The sequence below is a fragment of the Lissotriton helveticus genome, chromosome 1_1, assembly GCF_964261635.1.
Source record: "Lissotriton helveticus chromosome 1_1, aLisHel1.1, whole genome shotgun sequence".
NCBI lineage: Eukaryota > Metazoa > Chordata > Amphibia > Caudata > Salamandridae > Lissotriton > Lissotriton helveticus.
In genome coordinates, this window is record NC_136057.1 from 1,317,256,134 (window position 1) to 1,317,274,815 (window position 18,682).

Sequence of the window (18,682 nt, forward strand, 5' to 3'; positions counted from 1 at the left end):
GATGGAGAGGATGCCTATGCACACTGTAGTCCGAGGGAGGAGCCAACTATCTCGTGATACTTCGAAGACTCTTCCAGGACAACAATGTGCAATCATCCGGACCCAACACTAGGCGGCGATCTATGCACAGATATGAATTCAGCAGCCCACATGCCTCGAACCACTTGTTATCACACTCCCGCAAGCCGTGGACCCTACAACACTGTTCAAGGTCCCTACGGTCTACTCTAATATCTGCTGTCAGGTAGTGTGAAATGATAGGTGTGTAACCACCGGAAAATGCATTGCACTGTCGATTTGGTGGAAAAAGAATGTTATGCACCTCTAAAGCCACACTGCGCCCCAGAGTGGAACTCTTATAAGCAGCTTGATACATCTCCTAGGCAAAAAGTTAAAGATTTGAGCCCAAGATGGTAAATGGTATTTACTCATGGCTCATCCACAATGTTGCCTCCTACACACCTCCTATCATTTCACACTACCTGACAGCAGATATTAGAGTAGGCCGTAGGGACCTTGAACAGTGTTGTAGGGTCCACGGCTTGCGAGAGTGTGATAACAAGTGTTCTTTCACACGAGGTGTTTGGGCAGACGCAGTGGTAAGAGGCACAGCACACAAATATATCGACCCGTCGCTCACACATTAAGCCGCAACTTGTGCTGGCTCTGCCATTTCAAAGTGGGCGGGTCTTGCCTGATTCAGGATTCGGGCACTGCTCATGCGCGCTAATGAGAAATCTTCCGCGGCAGATCCAAACACCAATCTACAGTTTTGCGCATGCGCACGATATAGCATTCCAAATATGAACATGTCGGGCGCGTAATGCGTGTAGTATTGAGCCTCGGTAGCGCGCATGCGCGTAGAAAAGCGTCCCGAGTGTGAGCATGTCAAAACGGCTCACGAGCAGACCGGGACTCCGCGAGCATCAGCTGGATTGAATTGGCTGATCTAAAACCAATCAGGGCGAGTATATAAACAGCTCTCCCTCCACCTGTCGTCACCTCCCAGACTGCTCGCAGTCCGGCCTGGAGAACCGACGGACAGGTAGGGAGGAGAGAGGTCCTCTGCTTTTACTATTGTGTATCTTGTGAGCATTACTCTTTCCCCTTGCTTCCCCTTAGATGTTGGCTCTACTAATGACCTTGCAGGGAGGGGAGGGTTTTTGTTTCATACATCTAGTGGTTTGTACTTCCCCTAGACGTTTTGCTCACTTTTTAAATATATTTCCAATGAGCCGCTAGGGTGTACATAGACTAAGGTTCCTCCAAAATACATCAGAACTGCCCCACTAAGGAGGTTCTCTTGAGAACTGGGAGTGCCACGGAGGTCATACAAGTCTTTCTGCATTTTTATTCTATCAGGAGCTGAGTGTTTTTTGTTTTTTGATTGTAGGTTTATGATAATGTTTAACGCCGATGTGAAGTATTCAGACAGAGTAGTATCAGTAAGCAACTTCTTTGTCTCACTTTACATGTAAACAGAGCGGGGCTTCCTTCTCCGAGCAGTCAGCCGGGTGAGGTGAGGTTTTCCTCCCACATAAAGCTGGGTAAGTGAAGAATAGCTTTTCTAAAATACGAAGATGTTTGCACTTGCATGAAACCACGATCTGGGTTTTTGTAATGAGTAGTGCACAAATTGCACTACGGAACGATAATTGCTGATGCTGCAATGTGTTAAATACTTTCAATAGTTTGACCCTTGTATTTCTTTATTTTTAGGAAAGAAGAGGTAGCTCTGACCTGCAAGCACGTACACTGCGTGTCTGGTAGGGTGGCAAGTGCCACAGATTTACCTAAACATTCTTATTCTATTTTTAGTTTACACAGTTTTCCATGCACTAGTTGTGTTTTTTTCCTGCAGTAGCTTGCATTATTTAGCATCTAGGTCCTGAAGAAAGCCGGGTCAGTTGACCAGTACGGCTGAAACATGTCGACCGCATTAGCCATAGCCAGGAGATAGTCAATATTTCTCACACTATCAGGTTATTTTAAGCATGACACTTGGACAATCTTCAATAAACATATTTTTTGTCCAAGTAGCCATTTTTAACTTTTCACACACTTGAGCACTGCACTTCACTAGAGTTCACATGGTTTGAACATCCACCTTGGCAAGAGCCTTTCAGGAGCACAAGGTCAGGTACCCAGCAGGGCAAGGTGGCTCAGGGCTGTGGTCCTAGATCTAGATCTCCTTGAGCTCCAGATGACGAAGCTCAGCCAGTAAGGGTGGGCCGATGGACTCTTTATTCTAGCCAGGTGGTGGGCAAACTATTCGAATTGGGTCCCTACATTTCTGCAGCATTCAGCATTTTTCTGTTCCTTAAGAATTGACTGAGCATCTCCTATTAGTTGTATAGACTGTGATTGGGGAGCGGAGGTGTTTCAGTCCTTAATCAATTCCCCTGAGACCCTTATCTACATTGTATTTTTGTCCTGTAGAGACCCCATCCTGTAAGATTGCTTTTTGAGATAGGTGTTTAAGGATCTGAGATCCAGAATGGGACGCCAGTGGAGCTTGTTTTTCTTGACAAGAAAAAAACGGGAGTAAAACCCCTTGTTTTCTTGGGCATTCGGTACCGGTTCTATTGCTCCCTTTCGGAGCATTGTCCGAATCTCCTGCTGGAGTTGATGCAGATGGTTGGCTTTCTGATGCATCGGTGGCGTACAAGGGGGCGTTTGAAGAAATTCCAGGGTGTGGCCGCATTGAACAATTTTGAGGACCCATTGGTTCGTCGTTATTTTTCGCCAATTTTGAAGATGGTGCGCAATCTTTCCACTCAGGGGAGCACTTGATCTCTGGAATGTTGACATAGCCGGAAGATGGAGGTTGTCATTGCCGTCGGGTGTTGTCCTTCCCCTGACAGCCACCCCTTCCTCTTGGAGCTGATTTCGTATATCCTCCTGATTGACGCTGATTGTACTGTTGGCGGTAGGGCTGCGATGAGGCAGAATAAGAGGAAAATCTCCCTTGTTGATATCCTCCTCAATACGAGGACTGCCCTCTACCTCTGGAGCCACGAAAAGGGGCTTTTCTGTACTGCAGTGTTCCCAAAGCCTTTGCAGTATCGGTATCCTTCTTGATACTCTGCAGAGTATCATCAATATGCTTCCCAAACAGATCTTCTCCATTGAATGGGAGGTCTAGAATCTTGTTTTGAACTTCCGGCCTAAAAACCGTTGCTCGTAGCCATCCCTGCCTGCGCAGGACCGCTGCTCCTCCCAAAGATCTAAATGCTGTCGTCGCTATATCCATAGCGCAGTCTATGACTTCAGCCGAAGTCCTTTCACCTTCCAGGAGAATCTTCCTGCCCTCCTGCTTCTCCGGTTCCGGCACCTGGTTAATGCATGGAGACAGGTCACACCACATTTGCCTGTCGTACCTTCCCAAGATAGCGAGGGCATTAGCGGCTTTAACCAGCAGCGCCGACATTAAGGAAAAACGTTTTCCTGCATTATCCAGTCTTCTGCCCTCTCTGTCCGGAGGTGTCGTGCGTGATTGGAGCAGATGGATTTCTGGACTTCTGCTGTGCCGCCTGAGTAATCACAGAATCCGGCTTGTGATGACCCAAAAGACAAGCTGGAGCATCTATAGGCGCCTTATACTTCTTGTCTAGTCTGGCCAGAACCGGTGTCACCGTAGCTGGTGTCTCCATGACTTTTAAACCTTCCTCCCAAATATGACTCACGATAGGCAAGGACCGCACAGATCTGCGATACGATTCCTTGAAGTCGTAGTCAAAAGTCAAAAAGTTTTTATTTGTTTCGGTACTCAACTGAGGACCACAAATATTATGTAAAACAATTTACAAAGTAAAAATTCATTTCAAATTAATATAATGTTAAAAAAGATTTAAAAAATGTATAGAAGTTATAACATACAAGTTCATTTGGTGGGTGTTTACACACCGATGTTAGTTCCTTTACTGTTAAGATTCTACATTTATGGTATATGGGTTCTAGATATTTTAATCGTGCTGTTACTACTTTAGAGCTAGGGCATGCAAATAGGAGGTGCTCAATGTTCTGGTCGCCCCCTTGACAAAAGGTACATAATGGGGATCCGCCAGGAGTCCATCTTGATGTAAAGGTTAACACTGGTAGGATACCTAATCGCAACATTGTAATTGCCCTCCTTGCACCATGTGTGAGGGAAAACCCTAAATAAGGCTGTCCCTGCTTGTACTCCAATGAATCAACGAAAAGTTTATAAGTAGATAATTTGTTACAATGAGCGAAATCAAGATCAAAACTCAATTTAGAGGTAAAACTTTTAAAAAAATGTTTCAGTTGCAAGGCTGACCAGGTGAGCAAAATATCCGTACTGATTTTGGCAATTTGGAATACCACGATCATATTCCTGAAGAATGTTTGCTTTGAAGCATCGGATTCAAAAGTCTCGATTTTTAACAGGGAACGTAGTGTTTCTTCTTTTGCGTGAAGGAGATTATAGGCCCACCTGATAACATTAGCAACAGCGATCGCATAGGAACTTATAAGTGTAAATTCTAGTCTTAAAGCTTGGACTGGTGTGGATTGTGAGACCTTCAAGATTTTTTTCAAGATTTTCCCTTCTTTTTGGTCCATATAAGCCCACTGTTTTATAGGAATGTGCTCCGTAGCGTAAGATAAAACAGGGGGGATTTTTACTCTGTATATTTTTAGCAATGAAGAGAAATGCCTGTTCCCTGTAGCAGAGTAAAGTCTGGAGAGGGCCCCGGCATGTAGTTCTGATTTCCTTTTTAAATTATTTATCTGCTTTGTGTTTTTTAGATTCTTTGAAAAGATCCTACCAAGGTAGGTGTATTCATCGACTTCTTCTACTTTTTCTCCGCCGAGCCTCCAACAATATTTAGCGCTTTGTTTCCTGCCAGAAAAGGAAACAACTTTTGTTTTCGTAAAATTTTGAATTAGGAAATTGTCCTTTGAGTATTTGTGTAGAATATCTAGGAGCTTTTGTAAACCAAAAGGCGTAAGGTCCAACATCACAATGTCGTCGGCATAAAGCAGGGCATGTATGCTTTGTGCAGCGATCTTTGGAGGCAGACTTGATCCTTGTTGTAGATAGTATGGCAGGTCACTAAGGTATAAGGAAAATAATATCGGAGCTAAAAGGCACCCTTGTTTGAGTCCATTAGCCGTTCTAATTGTTTTGGTCAAACCTTTTTCACTCCCCATTTGGACTTGACACCATGTATTGGTATAAAAATTAATAATCTGCAGCAGTTGTTCCGGTATTCCTAGTCTCCTTAGTTTGTTCCATAAAGTTGGTCTGTCGACACGATCAAAGGCGGTAGAATAGTCTATAAATGCTGCGTATACGGACTGAGATTTCCGTATTATGTATTTATCCAGGATGGTCTGGAGGCTTGCTATATTGTCAATGACAGAGTGATTAGGTCTAAAACCTGCTTGAAACTTGGGTATTAAACCCCTCGAGAAAGCCCAGTCTTTTAATCGATCCAATACTTCAGCAGCAAAGATTTTCCCTGTAGCGTCCATCAGTGCTATTTGGCGATAGTTGCCGGCTATGTTTCTGTTCCCCTTTTTATAAATAGGGATAACAATGCTCCCTTGCCATGACTTTGGTATTTTCCTAGTTTTAAAAATGTAATTAAAGAGGGGTGATAGCATCTGACTCCACTCCTTATGGTCTGCTTGCAGGACCTTAATGGGTATTTGGTCTGGGCCTGAGGCGCTAGTGCTTTTTGCTTTTCGAATATGCTTTGCTATAGAGAATGCTGAGGTGTTTATAATCGGAGAGTTATTCTTTTCCATGATGTTATCTGCGTCTTTTCCGTCAGGATTGGTTGGGTTTGCCTTGCATAAATCACTCAAGTAAATTTCCCAATCATATGGTGGAACAGGAATTGCTTGAAGTTTCTTTTTTGTTCCAGTTATTTTAGCGATTAGGGACCAATATTCTCTCTGATTATATTTTTTTGCGGCTATTTGGATATCCACCCAATTACGGTCTTGCATCGTTCTTTTGTAGCTGTGCTTCTTCTCTTCTTCTATGATTTTTTAATTTGTTAATTTCTGCCTGAATTGATGGAGAGTAATTCAAATATTGAGCTCGTATAAGTTTATTGAGTGTTTTAGCAGTAGGGGTGTTCCAGTTTTTATTTTTATTGTTCTTCTTGTTATTTACTGAGGAAACCTGTTGTAATTTATCTAGAAGAGCACATTTAAGTTTATTAACTATGTATTCAAAATTTGTTATTGGATCCTCTGAATTTGTTTTTGTTAGAAGTTGAGTATGTGTAATCAGAGCGGATATGTTGTCCAGAGTTGATGAATTCCAGAAGATCCGCCTTTGATCTGCTTTTACCAAGATTGTGCTATTATAGTGTATGATCTGTTTTGTAGAGGAATGGTTGGCCATCCAATTAGTGGATAGATGTAAAAGTGCGTGATCACTCATCAATGAAATTGGAATGCAAATACGTAACCGTCTCCAATAATTCCATGCCACAGATTATGTAGTCGATAATTGAGAAGGTTCCGTTTCCTCGTCTAGTATATGATGCCGGTGTATCTCCTACGTTGCCATTCAAGATTGTCCCATTGAGATTTGGTAGTAGTGATAATAGCAATTTACCTCTTTTGTCTGAGTTTATTCCTTTGGGAAATTTTGGAATAGATATTTCCAGTGATTCTTCTTTATATAGGTTTACCCACTTTCTAAGTTCACAGTTTGAGATTTTTCCATTAAGATCTCCCATGATTATATATGACAGATATTTTTGATCTTCTATTGTCTGAGAGATTATTTCCATAATATCCACAAATAGGGCGTCTTGGTTAGTGCCAGGTGGGGCATATACATTAAAGATCAGGATTGCCTTAGGTGGGGCTGTGATGTGTGTTCTTAATGATACCTTAATGCATTGAAGATTATCGGAATTAGTCACCACGATCTTTTGAGCCCATAAGTAGTCCTCCCTAAGTAGGATTGCCAATCCGCCCTTTGCATGGCCTCGGTTAGTTGCTTTTGCAGGAATATCATAAACATAATAGCTTTTATGGGAGAAAGATTTTATTGCCCAGCTTTCCTGTAAGATCAGGATGTCAGGTTGGTTTTTGGTAGCTTCTATCATTTTATTCTTTGTTTTTCCAGCCATATTCCACGATGTAATCTTCAAGCCTTTGTTAAACAGTAAGTTGTTGGCAGTTAATGTTTTTGTTACTGTTTAGTATCTCCGAGACCCAAGCCCAAGACTTTATGTTTTTTTCGACCTCCTTTACTTCTAGGTCTTTGCACCAGACTACCCTTTCTCCATTGTCCACCTGAATTTTCAGGGTATCCTTCCCTGGATAAGTCAATCTTGAATCTTCTAATACAAAAGTGTTTTTATAATGATTTTTTGATTGCGTGCGAATATTTGGCCCAAAAGAACCGTTGGGCTTTTTATTTGATTTATTTTCCTCCGGATCTGATATTTCGATTACGTCATAGCCACATTTGTGAAGTATCTCCTTTTCACTTAGAATGAACCCAGGGAGAACTGATGACCAAAAAGATACCATCGCTATTTTTTTATTTTCTTTTTTAGGGAAAATCACCAGATCTATTTCTTTGCTGGTCAAAGATTGTAGAGACAATATTTGTTGGAGAAGATTGAGTATCCTTCCTCCCCTCGAAAACCAGACGAAAAAGCAAAGAAAAAAAGCAAGGAAAGCTAGGACTAAATTAAAAAGCAACCAAAGGATTACCATTGACAACTTCCTCACAAAACCTGTGTCTGTCTTGCCAAAAGAATTAGGATCAGCAAACTTCTCCTCAAACACCGACACTAATTTATTGGCAGGCCATAACTTATCACAGAAAAAAGTTTCGCTCAAAAAATCAAAACAGAGATCGCAGCCCAGTGGCCCAGATCATTCACTAATTGAAGAGCTGAGCAAGTCCCATGATGCAATGATTGCTTGTACAAACTCAAAATCAGCCCCAACTCCCGCACTAGAAATAACATCAATGATGAAAAGTCATCACTCCTCCTCAAAAATCAGGCAGAAACCTGTACAAGGAAATCTAATAACTCTTGGTGACGATTCATCAAAAAAAAAAATCACTTACTAGAGCCACCACCAATGAGCACCAACGGACCTATAACACAGCGCATGATGCATCGAAGCAGCGATCAAACTCTCGCTCAGGCAAAATACGACCCGACTCCTATAAAAATAACAAGAACTGGGATCGACCGAGAGTGCATAAAACAAAATCCAATGGCCCCAGCAGGAACAATTCAATACAAAATTGGAACCAATAAATTACAAAGGATTAATTCTCCGATTACAATAACAAAAACCGGGCAAAATCGTAACTGCATAGTTCGGTCAAACCCCGTTATTCAATTTAACGACATCCATATGCTACGAACTGCCTCTTCTCCTGCAAGGGGAACCACTGACAAGGGCATCATAGGAAACGTGATTCAAAAAACAAAAAAAAATGTCTCTGTACATCAGTCTGACTACATAGTTCCATGCTCGCAAGAACCATCAATTACCCCAATTGCAGAATTAGAACCCATCCTGACTTTCACTCCCGAATATGAGTCAAAGGGCCGGCACGATATCTTAAATAGAGGAAATTTGTTAAGACTATTTGGTCTTGTTCCCGAGTTGAGAGGAATATCTTCGCAAGACCTAGTCTCAGTTGAGTTCGGTCCAAAAATTGATGACACAAATATTGAAGTCTCTGTGACCACTTGGGCTACCAAGGAGATAGCAGTAAAGATCTTCGAAAACAAACGCCCATTTGAACACTGGGGCATAACCATCATGCAACATATGCGCCCGAGATACCCTTTCCCGCTTGCAAAAAGTATACAGAACATAAACAGAGAGGAGCCATCTAACTGCAGACAGATCTCATGTCTCCAGGGTGCCCGTTCGGCCACAGTAGCCCAAGAAGTGGGTGGACTCGACTTACATCCAATGCATCCTCACATCGGCGGGCCCCCCACACAGGATTGGTCGTGGATCCCGCTAACCCTTAACCAAAAGTACTCCTAAAAAATATGAACAACTACCTCAACGTATATGGTGCAAATCTACATCTAAGGACCGGGTTAATATGTCTAAAATAGGCATCTGCAGTTGGAATATTCACGGGTTTAGCAGTATGGACCAAGACAGTGAGACACAACTTTTCTTCCATAAATATGACATCCTTTTATTACAAGAGACTTGGAACCAAATACCCCCCGCCATTCCTGGCTTCACCGAGCACCATATCTTTGCCGAGAGAAAGTCCAAGTTTGGCCATCCGAGTGGAGGACTATCCACATATATCTCGCAGAGATTAAATTGGGAGTCGGAATCACAGGACGTGGGATTAAACTGGGTTCAGGTAACCAAGATCTCCATAAAATCTCGACTCCAACTGCTATTAATAAATATTTACATTCATCCTGATAAAACCAAAAAAAAAAGAGAAACTGGCCCTCCATATCACTCTCATAAAAACACTTCAGAAATCAAACTCTCAAAGTTTTTTGATACTATCAGGCGACTTCAACTCTAATTTAAATTATGAAGACCTAAACACACATACCCCAAGGCAAAAATCTCGGGGAACGCTTAATCCATCAACCTTAAAGCAACTGTCAACGCTGGGGTTAACAATTTTAAAGCCCGCAACAACTGGTGCAAATTTAGCACCACCAACGTATTTGAGTGGCAAGTCATCGTCAACCATTGACTTTACTTTAATTAGTAATAACTTGCTTGATTCAGTAGTAGACTACGAAATCACAGCACGATCTGAAAGCGATCACTTTCCACAAATTACTTGGATCAACATAGGGGTGTTGGAGTCTGTCCAGTTGACTGTCCTAACTGATCAGTTAGAGAAGTTTAACTTACGAAAATTGCGTTGGAGGGGCAGTGGAACGAAAGCCATCTATGAAACCGCAAGCAATTTCTTTTCTCAATATGAAAATCATCAAAACGAAGACTCGGTTTCAATCTGGACAAAATTGTTAGAAAAATTGTCTCTCAAACACTCTGTTCTGACTGCGCCGTATCAAGGCCCACTAGTCCCACGGGAACCCTGGTTTAATACCAAACTAAGGCAGGAAAAGAGAAAAATAGCCCAGGCACAACGGATGGCAGTAAGGAACAAAACTCTGGCCTCCGCACCAAACTACCTTCTTGTTAAGAGCATGAGAAACAACTACCGCAAAATGTTATGGAAAGCCAAGACAGATTATAAGGAAGAGATGTGGGCAAAGCTACTAACAGCCAGCAAAAAGAGAAATTCAAGGGACTTCTGGGGCATTGTAAATAAACTAAACACTGCGGATCTAATAACTCAGGACCCAGGCATTAGCAAACAAACCTGGGAATCACACGTAAAAAATCTCTATCGTAAAAGGGAACCTTCAGTCTCAGAAAATCAGCACCGCTCTACCACAACAACAATATTAAGCTGCTTGAAAGGACCGACAGATAACCTATCATCCCATCCTGACATAGAAAGGTTCAACAATCTGGGGATTGAGCTGGAATTGTTTTCCTGCGATAGAGTTAAAAGGTGCATTGACCATCTTAAATCTGAAGGCGCTCCAGGGCCCAATGGCATCCCCAACGCAGTATACAAACATAACGCTGAGTTTTGGGCACTCCATCTTTCTGCCTTGTTTAAATAAAGTCTTTGCCTGCAAGAAGCAGCCACCATCGTGGAATGGTAACATCATCCACCCAATCTTCAAAAAGGGTGACAGGAGTACTCCACTGAATTATCGGCTGATATCCTTAATCGATGTGGAAGCAAAATTATATGCTTCTTGTATTTTGGAGGAGATCCAGGAATGGGTAAATACCAACGACCTAATTCCAAGCTACCAGACAGGCTTCAGAAAAGGGACAGGGACTATAACAAATCTCACAGCCCTAGCCCTCTTGATGGAAAGAGCCTAAACGAACAACAAACGGTTATATGGCTGCTTTATTGACATTAAAGCGGCTTTTGACCGAGTCAGTAGGGGGAGGCTTTGGGAAAAACTCAACGAGTGGGGGCTACCAAAACATGTCCTCCACGCTGTCAAGCTCCTTTATACAGATACCTGGGCAAGGGTCAAACAAGGGCACGGTTCAAGCCTTACGTCCAAAATTCCAACGGAGGATGGACTGAAACAGGGCTGCGTCTTGGCCCCATGTTTATTTAACTTATACCTGGCTGACCTAGGAAAAAAACTCTGCCAAATTGTAAGTCACGCGTCCAAGTCAAGGTTTGTTAAATTCTGCCACAAACTCCGTGCTGCTGTACCAGGCTCATTAAACCACCTCTGTTGGCAGGAAATCAATCTTGACTCCACCCAGCCCTGGGCCACCCATCTGCAGACTTGCCTTTCAGACCTTGGATTGCTCGAAGCTTGGTGTAAAAAAAGTGATCAGGTTACTTTCTGCAAACTTGCAAACTCAAATGCCAAAATAAAGTCACTATTGGAAGACAAACAAACATTGACCCATCGACGTCATGCCTGGACAGTCATTTCTTCCTATTCACGTCAACCACCCCAGGCTTACTTGGCAACACATTTTAGTCAACACCTAAAAAAGATTCTTATTGATTTTCGTATGGGCCTTCACAAGTCCAAGGATCTAAGACCCTCTTGGAAACCCCATGATGCTTGCCCAAAATGCAGACTCTGTGGCTACCAAAACGAATCTTTAATCCATTTGTTTTGTGTGTGCCCGGCCCTCATGGTGGCTAGAAGAAAATTTTTGCGGGATATCCTAATCAAACTGAACATAAGAACATGTCGCCAAGCGGTCATAATCTGGCTGGGAGGTTCATCGCCAATTCTGACTTGCAGGGGTCTCAAATTTATGATAGAGACTGGGAAGCAGCTGCAGCTCTGTGTATGATCCTTTAAAACATTGCCTGAGGCTCACTCTTTATGTAGTATCCCCCATGCTCATTCCATAAACCTCTACGCAGTCAGTGGGGGGGTCTGACGTAGAGTTTAAGTTTTAATTGTTTTTAACTTTGATATCAACCGTTGCTTCGATTTTTAATGCAAATTGTATTGCGGACATCCGCTAATTGTACTTTTTCTAATTGTAAGGATTTTTATTAATTCAACAATAAAATATTCTGATTCTGAGTATCCTTCCTCGATTGAGTGGCACGTTGTCGATTGGAAAAAGTTCTTCAAATTGTAAAAATTTAGATGTTTTCACTTCCCCACTTAAGGATATCATCATCTTCTCCTTTTCCTTTGTTTCTATGCCCTATTTCTGAGAATAATATGGATGGAAGGTATTCTTCAGCTCTTGGATTCAATGATTGTACTTTCTGTGTGATTTTTCTATCACTAGTTGCCTCTTTTTTGATGATATTAAGGATTGGAATTAGATCTTGGCTCTCGCAAATTTTTTGAGGTGTACTGGGTTTTTGAAATTTGAGCTTGCGAGTTTTCTTTTTATTAATTCTTCTTATAGGCTTTCTTTTCCTTTTATTACTTCCTTCTTCCTGGGTTTCTGTTTTTTTAGAGGTTATTTCCCCTTGAACCGCATCAAGAATGTGTTTAGTGGTGTTATCCTGGTCACCCTTGTCACAATCAGTTTTATGCGAATCCATTTTTATGATAGATTTCGAAAAAATGGAGTACTGTTTGGCTACTTTTGGAGGTTCTTCTCTGAAGAGTTTCTTCAGGGAGTATATTGTGGAGTCCTTATCGAGTTCCAGATTTTCCTTTATTGGTTTTCCTATTTTTTCTATTTTTGATGTTTGAGTACTAGAGTTACGTTTTGTTTGTATCTGTGTAATGTTATTAGTTTTAGTTGAATTGTTCTTTTGCAATTGCGTCGTATTAGCTGTTTGTTGTTGTTTCATTGCTTCGGCAGATTCTTTTTTCTTTTTCTCCTCTACTAAAAACTTTAGTATACCAATTTGTACGTCTAAAGTTTGATCTGAATTTTCCAGAATATGGCCTAAAAAAGAAAGTACCGATTCCAAGATTTCCTGTAGAGAAAAGAGAGCCTTTGACATTGGGTTTACGGGATTTGTGATATTAATATTTTTAAGAAAGAAAGTCAAGCGAGGAATTAAGTACGAGATCTTGTTCTGATGATTTTTTCGAAGAACTGTTGAGTAATTTATCTGGGTCTATCTGTGCTTCTGAATTATTGACCACTAACTTCAAGTTGATTCCATGAAGAACATCGGTACGATCTGGACTCCCTGTCCGTTTTTTTGGGAGTTGAGGATGTTAAGTGAATCGCATTATCTTTTGATTAGGTTCAAGATCAAGCTCACTTATATTAATAGTGGGTTGCTGGTTCAGAGAATGAGATATTTTTTCCTCCTTATTTTCAAAAGGATCCAGATTTTCTCCTGTTTCCGAAGTTTGGGTAAATAGTTCCCTTTTTGGTGATAAGGCAGAAAAGTATTTAGTAATTGCTGGGGTCCTAGTTATTCGGCCATGTTTGACTGCTTTGTCAGAGGATTTCCTGACTGCTTCCTCAGTACCCATTCGCTTCATAAATATTGTACGAGATCGTAATTTTTTTGAATCCCATTAGACTTTTGTATGTAATTGTTATATAGACTTTAGTACAACTCAACGTCTTCCTTTGCGTCAATCTCAGTATCTTTGTTGTTACACCTACCACACTGGCAATCAAATGTATTGCATGTCATAAAATTGGCCAGTACATGAAAAATGTGGATCTAGGTGTTAAAGGGGTGGCCCGTCCCGTCCTTGTACGTCCCCAGACAGCCCGCCCTTTGCCCGGGCTTCGCCCGGCGTCCCGCGAGACGGACCTATTGCTGTTTTTATACTTATGAGGGCGGCCGGGGGCGGGGCAGGCAGGGGGCGCTGACCGGGTGTCGTCAGGTCTCGCAGGGACTCCTGGAACAGTGAGTCCCTGCAGCGCTACACCCCTGCAGCCTCTCAACACCACGGCAGCTGGGCAGATGATTGTTTCCAGGCAGGTGGGGGCAGAACAGCACGCAGCGGCTCCCGCGCAGCGGGAGCGGCAAGTTGTGAATTACTCGCCGGCAAAGGCTCCAGCAGAGCGAGCAGGTAGGAAGATAGTTTGTTTTCAGCCTCCAAGCGTTTTGCAAGAATCTCGCTGATTATTCAACACAAGCCCCTTTTCTTGGATCAGCCGGCCGGGGGCAGGGCAGGCAGGGGGCGCTGACCGGGTGTCGTCAGGTCTCGCAGGGACTCCTGGAACAGTGAGTCCCTGCAGCGCTACACCCCTGCAGCCTCTCAACACCACGGCAGCTGGGCAGATGATTGTTTCCAGGCAGGTGGGGGCAGAACAGCACGGGCAAGTTGTGAATTACTCACCGGCAAAGGCTCCAGCAGAGCGAGCAGGTAGGAAGATAGTTTGTTTTCAGCCTCCAAGCGTTTTGCAAGAATCTCCTTGAAGTCGTATAAAAAGCATTTTGCTTTATCCTCAGTCATGGTGAGTGCAAATCTCTCTTTCCATTAAATTATGAAAACCACTAATGTCCTCCGGTGGAGAATCTACTGGCTTCGGAGTAGGAGTTGAAGGTGAGGGGATGAGATAGTCATTCCATTCTGCACTCGGTTCCGTAATCTCTCCATCCTCATCGTCATCATCCGTAGTGTCGTGTTGCGACGGTGGTGGTGGAGTCCTAGCAGTAGGCTCCGGCAAAATCTCCCTCCTACACACTAGTGTCCCTGGTACAGACCGTAGACGCGGAGTAGCCTCTGGTACTTCCTGAGTGGCTGGAGTTGTTGGATATCTTCTTCTATAATCCTCCAACATGCCCTGGAGGTCTTTCAACAAAGAGGATGGTACACTTGTCATATCCTCACGTTGATGTTGGCGATATTGGTGCTGTTCTTGGGGATGCTCTTGAAAACCCCCATATTCCTCCTCAAAATCGACCTCATGGTACTTGACCTGTAATTGCAAAGGGCTATTCGCAAAACCATAATGACCCTCGTCATCCTCGTCCTCCGAATCCTCCTCTTCCAGCAGGTGAGATGGAACCAATGGAGACACCTTGCTTGGCGATGTAACCTCTGGTGTTATAGGCTTTTTCCAGGGTACCAATCTTTTCTCTGGTGTCTTTTCCGTCGTCGACGAGATCCCCATCGCCGACCATGTTATCGTCGTCGAAGCCACCGTCGACGTTGTAGTTAACGTCGACGCTGTCCTCGTCGACGCTCCGGCCGCCGTCGTCGTCCTCGTCGACGATCCCATCGTCGACGATGTAGATACAGCAACACTCGTCGACGGTGAAAGCGCTTTCACTAGCTTTTACCACGTCCTTTCTCGTCGACTACGTCGATGGTTTTGTCGTCGACGATGACATCTTTTTCGTCGACAGTCCCGTCGACAGCGCTGAAACACTTCCTTTCTCCTCAGAAGGCGTAGAGGAAGTTCTCTTAATGGTAATCTTGACTCCATGAGGCGATTTTGGAGGTTCTGAGGCGGACTTCTCTTGCTTTACCTCAGAAGCAGAACCCTTCTTCCCCTTAGTTTTGCCTGAAGGGGATTTTGAAGGACTGTGCCCTGAAGACCCTGGGGTGGTCTTTTTTGGGGCCTTCTCAGGTCTCTCCCCTAAGGTATGTGTCTGAGGAGATATACTTCTCTTTTGAGATCTCTTAGACGATCCAGACTCCTCCTCACTCTCACTTGAGAGGATTTCTTTCCTGGCTTTCACTTTCTGGAGCCAAATCAGCAACCTTCCCTCACGATCCCTCAAGGTTTTATTTGAAAAGGTTCGACATACCTTACAATCCTCTGCCTTATGGTCTGGATAGAGGCAGTATATGCAATATTTGTGAGGGTCATCTGTATAAAGTCTCTTCTTAGAGCAGGTGGAACAATCTCTAAATAATCCCTTTTTCTCCTTCTCAGACATGGTAAATGAATAAGGAATTCCAATAAGAAGAAATTAGAAGATGAGGGACCTCAAATCTCAGTCAAAATACTGTTGAAGTGAAGAGTTTGAGCAGAGCTCAAAGGAGACTCCCTAGCACAACGTGCGGTATAAAATCTGAGGGGCTGAAGGTTCTCTCAGGAGTGTTCTAGAGGGTGAGGAGCTCTGATTGGTTCAGGGAAAAGTTTGGGCCTTTTTTACATAACAAAGGCTATGGGTTGCAATAGGGAAATGGGCCTAGGCCTCTTTTCAGTTTGCTATACTACTAAGCATTGCTTTTTTTATATACCGGAGACTCCCGTCTCGACGACGGGGAATGATTCAGGCATGTGAATCTATGAAAGTTCCAATACTGGAGTAAATGATGTTCATCGTCTGGTGAGAATTCTGCCTCTGCCGCCATCTTCATGTAAGGAGCTAGGCAGCAAAATGTACAGTTTTCTCGTTTTTGAAAAGGCAGTGCAGTCCTGTTCGTTGTGCTCTGGCGACACGCAGAGGCTGCAGATGTTGTGTTGACTTGAGCATGCATACTTTGCCCTGCACCGATGGCACTACCTAAAGATTCTCTCACCTTTTATTACCCCAGGCGAGCATTCTCGGTCATAGGAAGGGGTATACAAGGTGAAGCTGATGAAGGTCGCAGGAAACAAATTCAATGGCTGGCAAAGTTGAAATAGAGTCTGATTCTCGTAACATGGAGTAGAAGGTGCTCTGAGTCCGTATCGCGCTCATAGGTCACAAGGGCACCTTAGTTGCACAGAGTTCCAGCGCAATCCGTCTGAACCCAATGGAGTAAAAAATCAATCTTAACAATGGAACCGTGGAACATTCGCATTCTCTGAGAGAAGTCTCATCATCACGCCCACAATGAAAGACTTCTTCGAGAAAAATACGTTTTAGAGTCCGAGTCCTACACCTAATGGCAGAAGTGTGCATAGCATGTTTATCTGTAGTCCGCACCTGCCACAAATATAGAGCTGTTGAGAGTCTCAGGTCTCAATAATTCACTTTTTAGAAATGCTCACAGTTTTACACTCTGTGGACAAGAACATACAATTCTAGACTTAACCAGTAGAATACAGTATAAGGAAAGGTTATTTGTTTGTAATCGTAACTGTTTATCGCAGACCAATGTATTCAAAGATATTGTAACAGATTTTTTGATATGTGCAATCCAAAATATCTGACATATAGGTGAAGATATTTAAATGCTGAATATTAAAAAATATTTCATAATGAAGCATGCAGAGATTCATGTCACATAACTACTGGATTCCTCCTGGCAAAGCATTACAAACTCTTGCAACAGAGAGGTGCTTACTTGTGACGGGATACCTGCTCTGTTGGACAACTCTTGACATTTAAATGCAGTTCTGCCTCTTTTACCTTTTTTGGTGCCACAGGAGTTTTTGGTTCTTGTTTTTGCCTCTCCTTCTCCAGATGTCCCTGCGTCGGGGCTATTTGCTCTGGTTGTCTAATTGTAGGCCTTCCTCCTTCCACAGATTTCATCTCTGGCCCTATAAAGCACAGACCAATACTTAAGTATGTGACTGCAACAGTCAAATAACAGGTCACAGTAGCTATGTGGACAATATATTCAAGGAATCTGAGGATGTACATTACATTTAGGTACAGGTCCGACACCTCTTAACGTACCATGCATGTTGTTGTGACCATTATTCGAGCATATATAACATGACAAATTAGGCAATGAATTACTAATGAAACAAGTGATGTTAAGTATTCTTTTGTACGAAGCTTAATACTGGGTGTTGGAAAGTGCTGCTTTTTGACATGGTCACCCCCACTTTTTGCCTGGCATTTGATGTGATTTTGACTGGACGTGCACTGAGCTCCTGCTAACCAGGTCTCCAGTGCCAGATCTGTTTCCCCAAACTGTACAAATGTTTAGCCAACTGGCAGTACTTTTAGCACTTTGTGTAAGTCCTTAGTAATTGATACCCCTGGTACCTAGGGCAAGGAGGCAAAAGAGGGTCCTCCGGGGCTGCAGCACAGACTGTGACACCTTAAGGGACCCCGCACCAAACACAAATACTGCTACTGCAGGTTGCGTGTCTTGGTGCAGACAAAAATAAAAACAGGACATGGCACACATTCCTGTGTGCTGTGCCCACAGACACTGCATGAAATATAGGTCAGTTACTCCTACAGCAGGCTTTTCAGCACGAAGGCAGGTTGCACTATACTACACGTGTGGACATATCTGCATGAGCAGCTTTGCCCCTGTGCTGGTCAGTTCCATTGCTGCCAGTACAAGTGACCGGGGAAGACATTTTAAGTAGTTGTGCTGGACACTGGTGAAAACGAGTTCCTCAGCTACATGATTGCTTCACTGAATACAGGAATGTTTGGTATAAAACATCTCGCTTTAATAAGCCCACACTGATTTCAGTGATGGATTTATTAATAAATTCACCCAGAGGGCACCTTAGCTAGCCTGCCACCCCAGACAAGCTTCCGGCCCCCTTCGCTCTCAGGAGGTCAGAAAAAAGCCTGCTCAGGCAGAGGATGTGTACAACCACTCCCACAGGTTGACTGGAAAATTAGCATTCCAAGGCAGGGAGCTTCAAAGAGCTCACCTCCTTTGGTATGCAAATATGGCTTCCCTCACAGAAGGAAGCCAATGCCCCTTGACCAGGACCCATTTGGGGCTTGGGCAAGGTGGGACAATTAGTAGTCAAGTAGGCATTTTCACCCTCAGGCTAGTTCTACCCCTAAGGTGGCCTACCTGAAGTGAATACGAAATGTCTGCCATCTTGGTTATGGCAAACGTAGGAACTT

The 18,682-nt window shown here is 43.2% G+C and overlaps 1 protein-coding gene across 7 annotated transcripts in view; it reads right to left on the reverse strand.

Annotated features, from left to right (window-relative positions):
- BRD4 (bromodomain containing 4) overlaps positions 1–18,682 on the reverse strand; it is a 1,377,132-nt gene that overhangs the window by 213,846 nt on the left and 1,144,604 nt on the right. For all 7 annotated transcript variants that reach the window (XM_078681876.1, XM_078681852.1, XM_078681859.1 and 4 more), the window contains one exon: positions 17,267–17,397. In XM_078681876.1, coding sequence (XP_078538002.1) covers positions 17,267–17,397 — 131 coding nt within the window. The remainder of the gene's footprint in view (positions 1–17,266; positions 17,398–18,682) is intronic.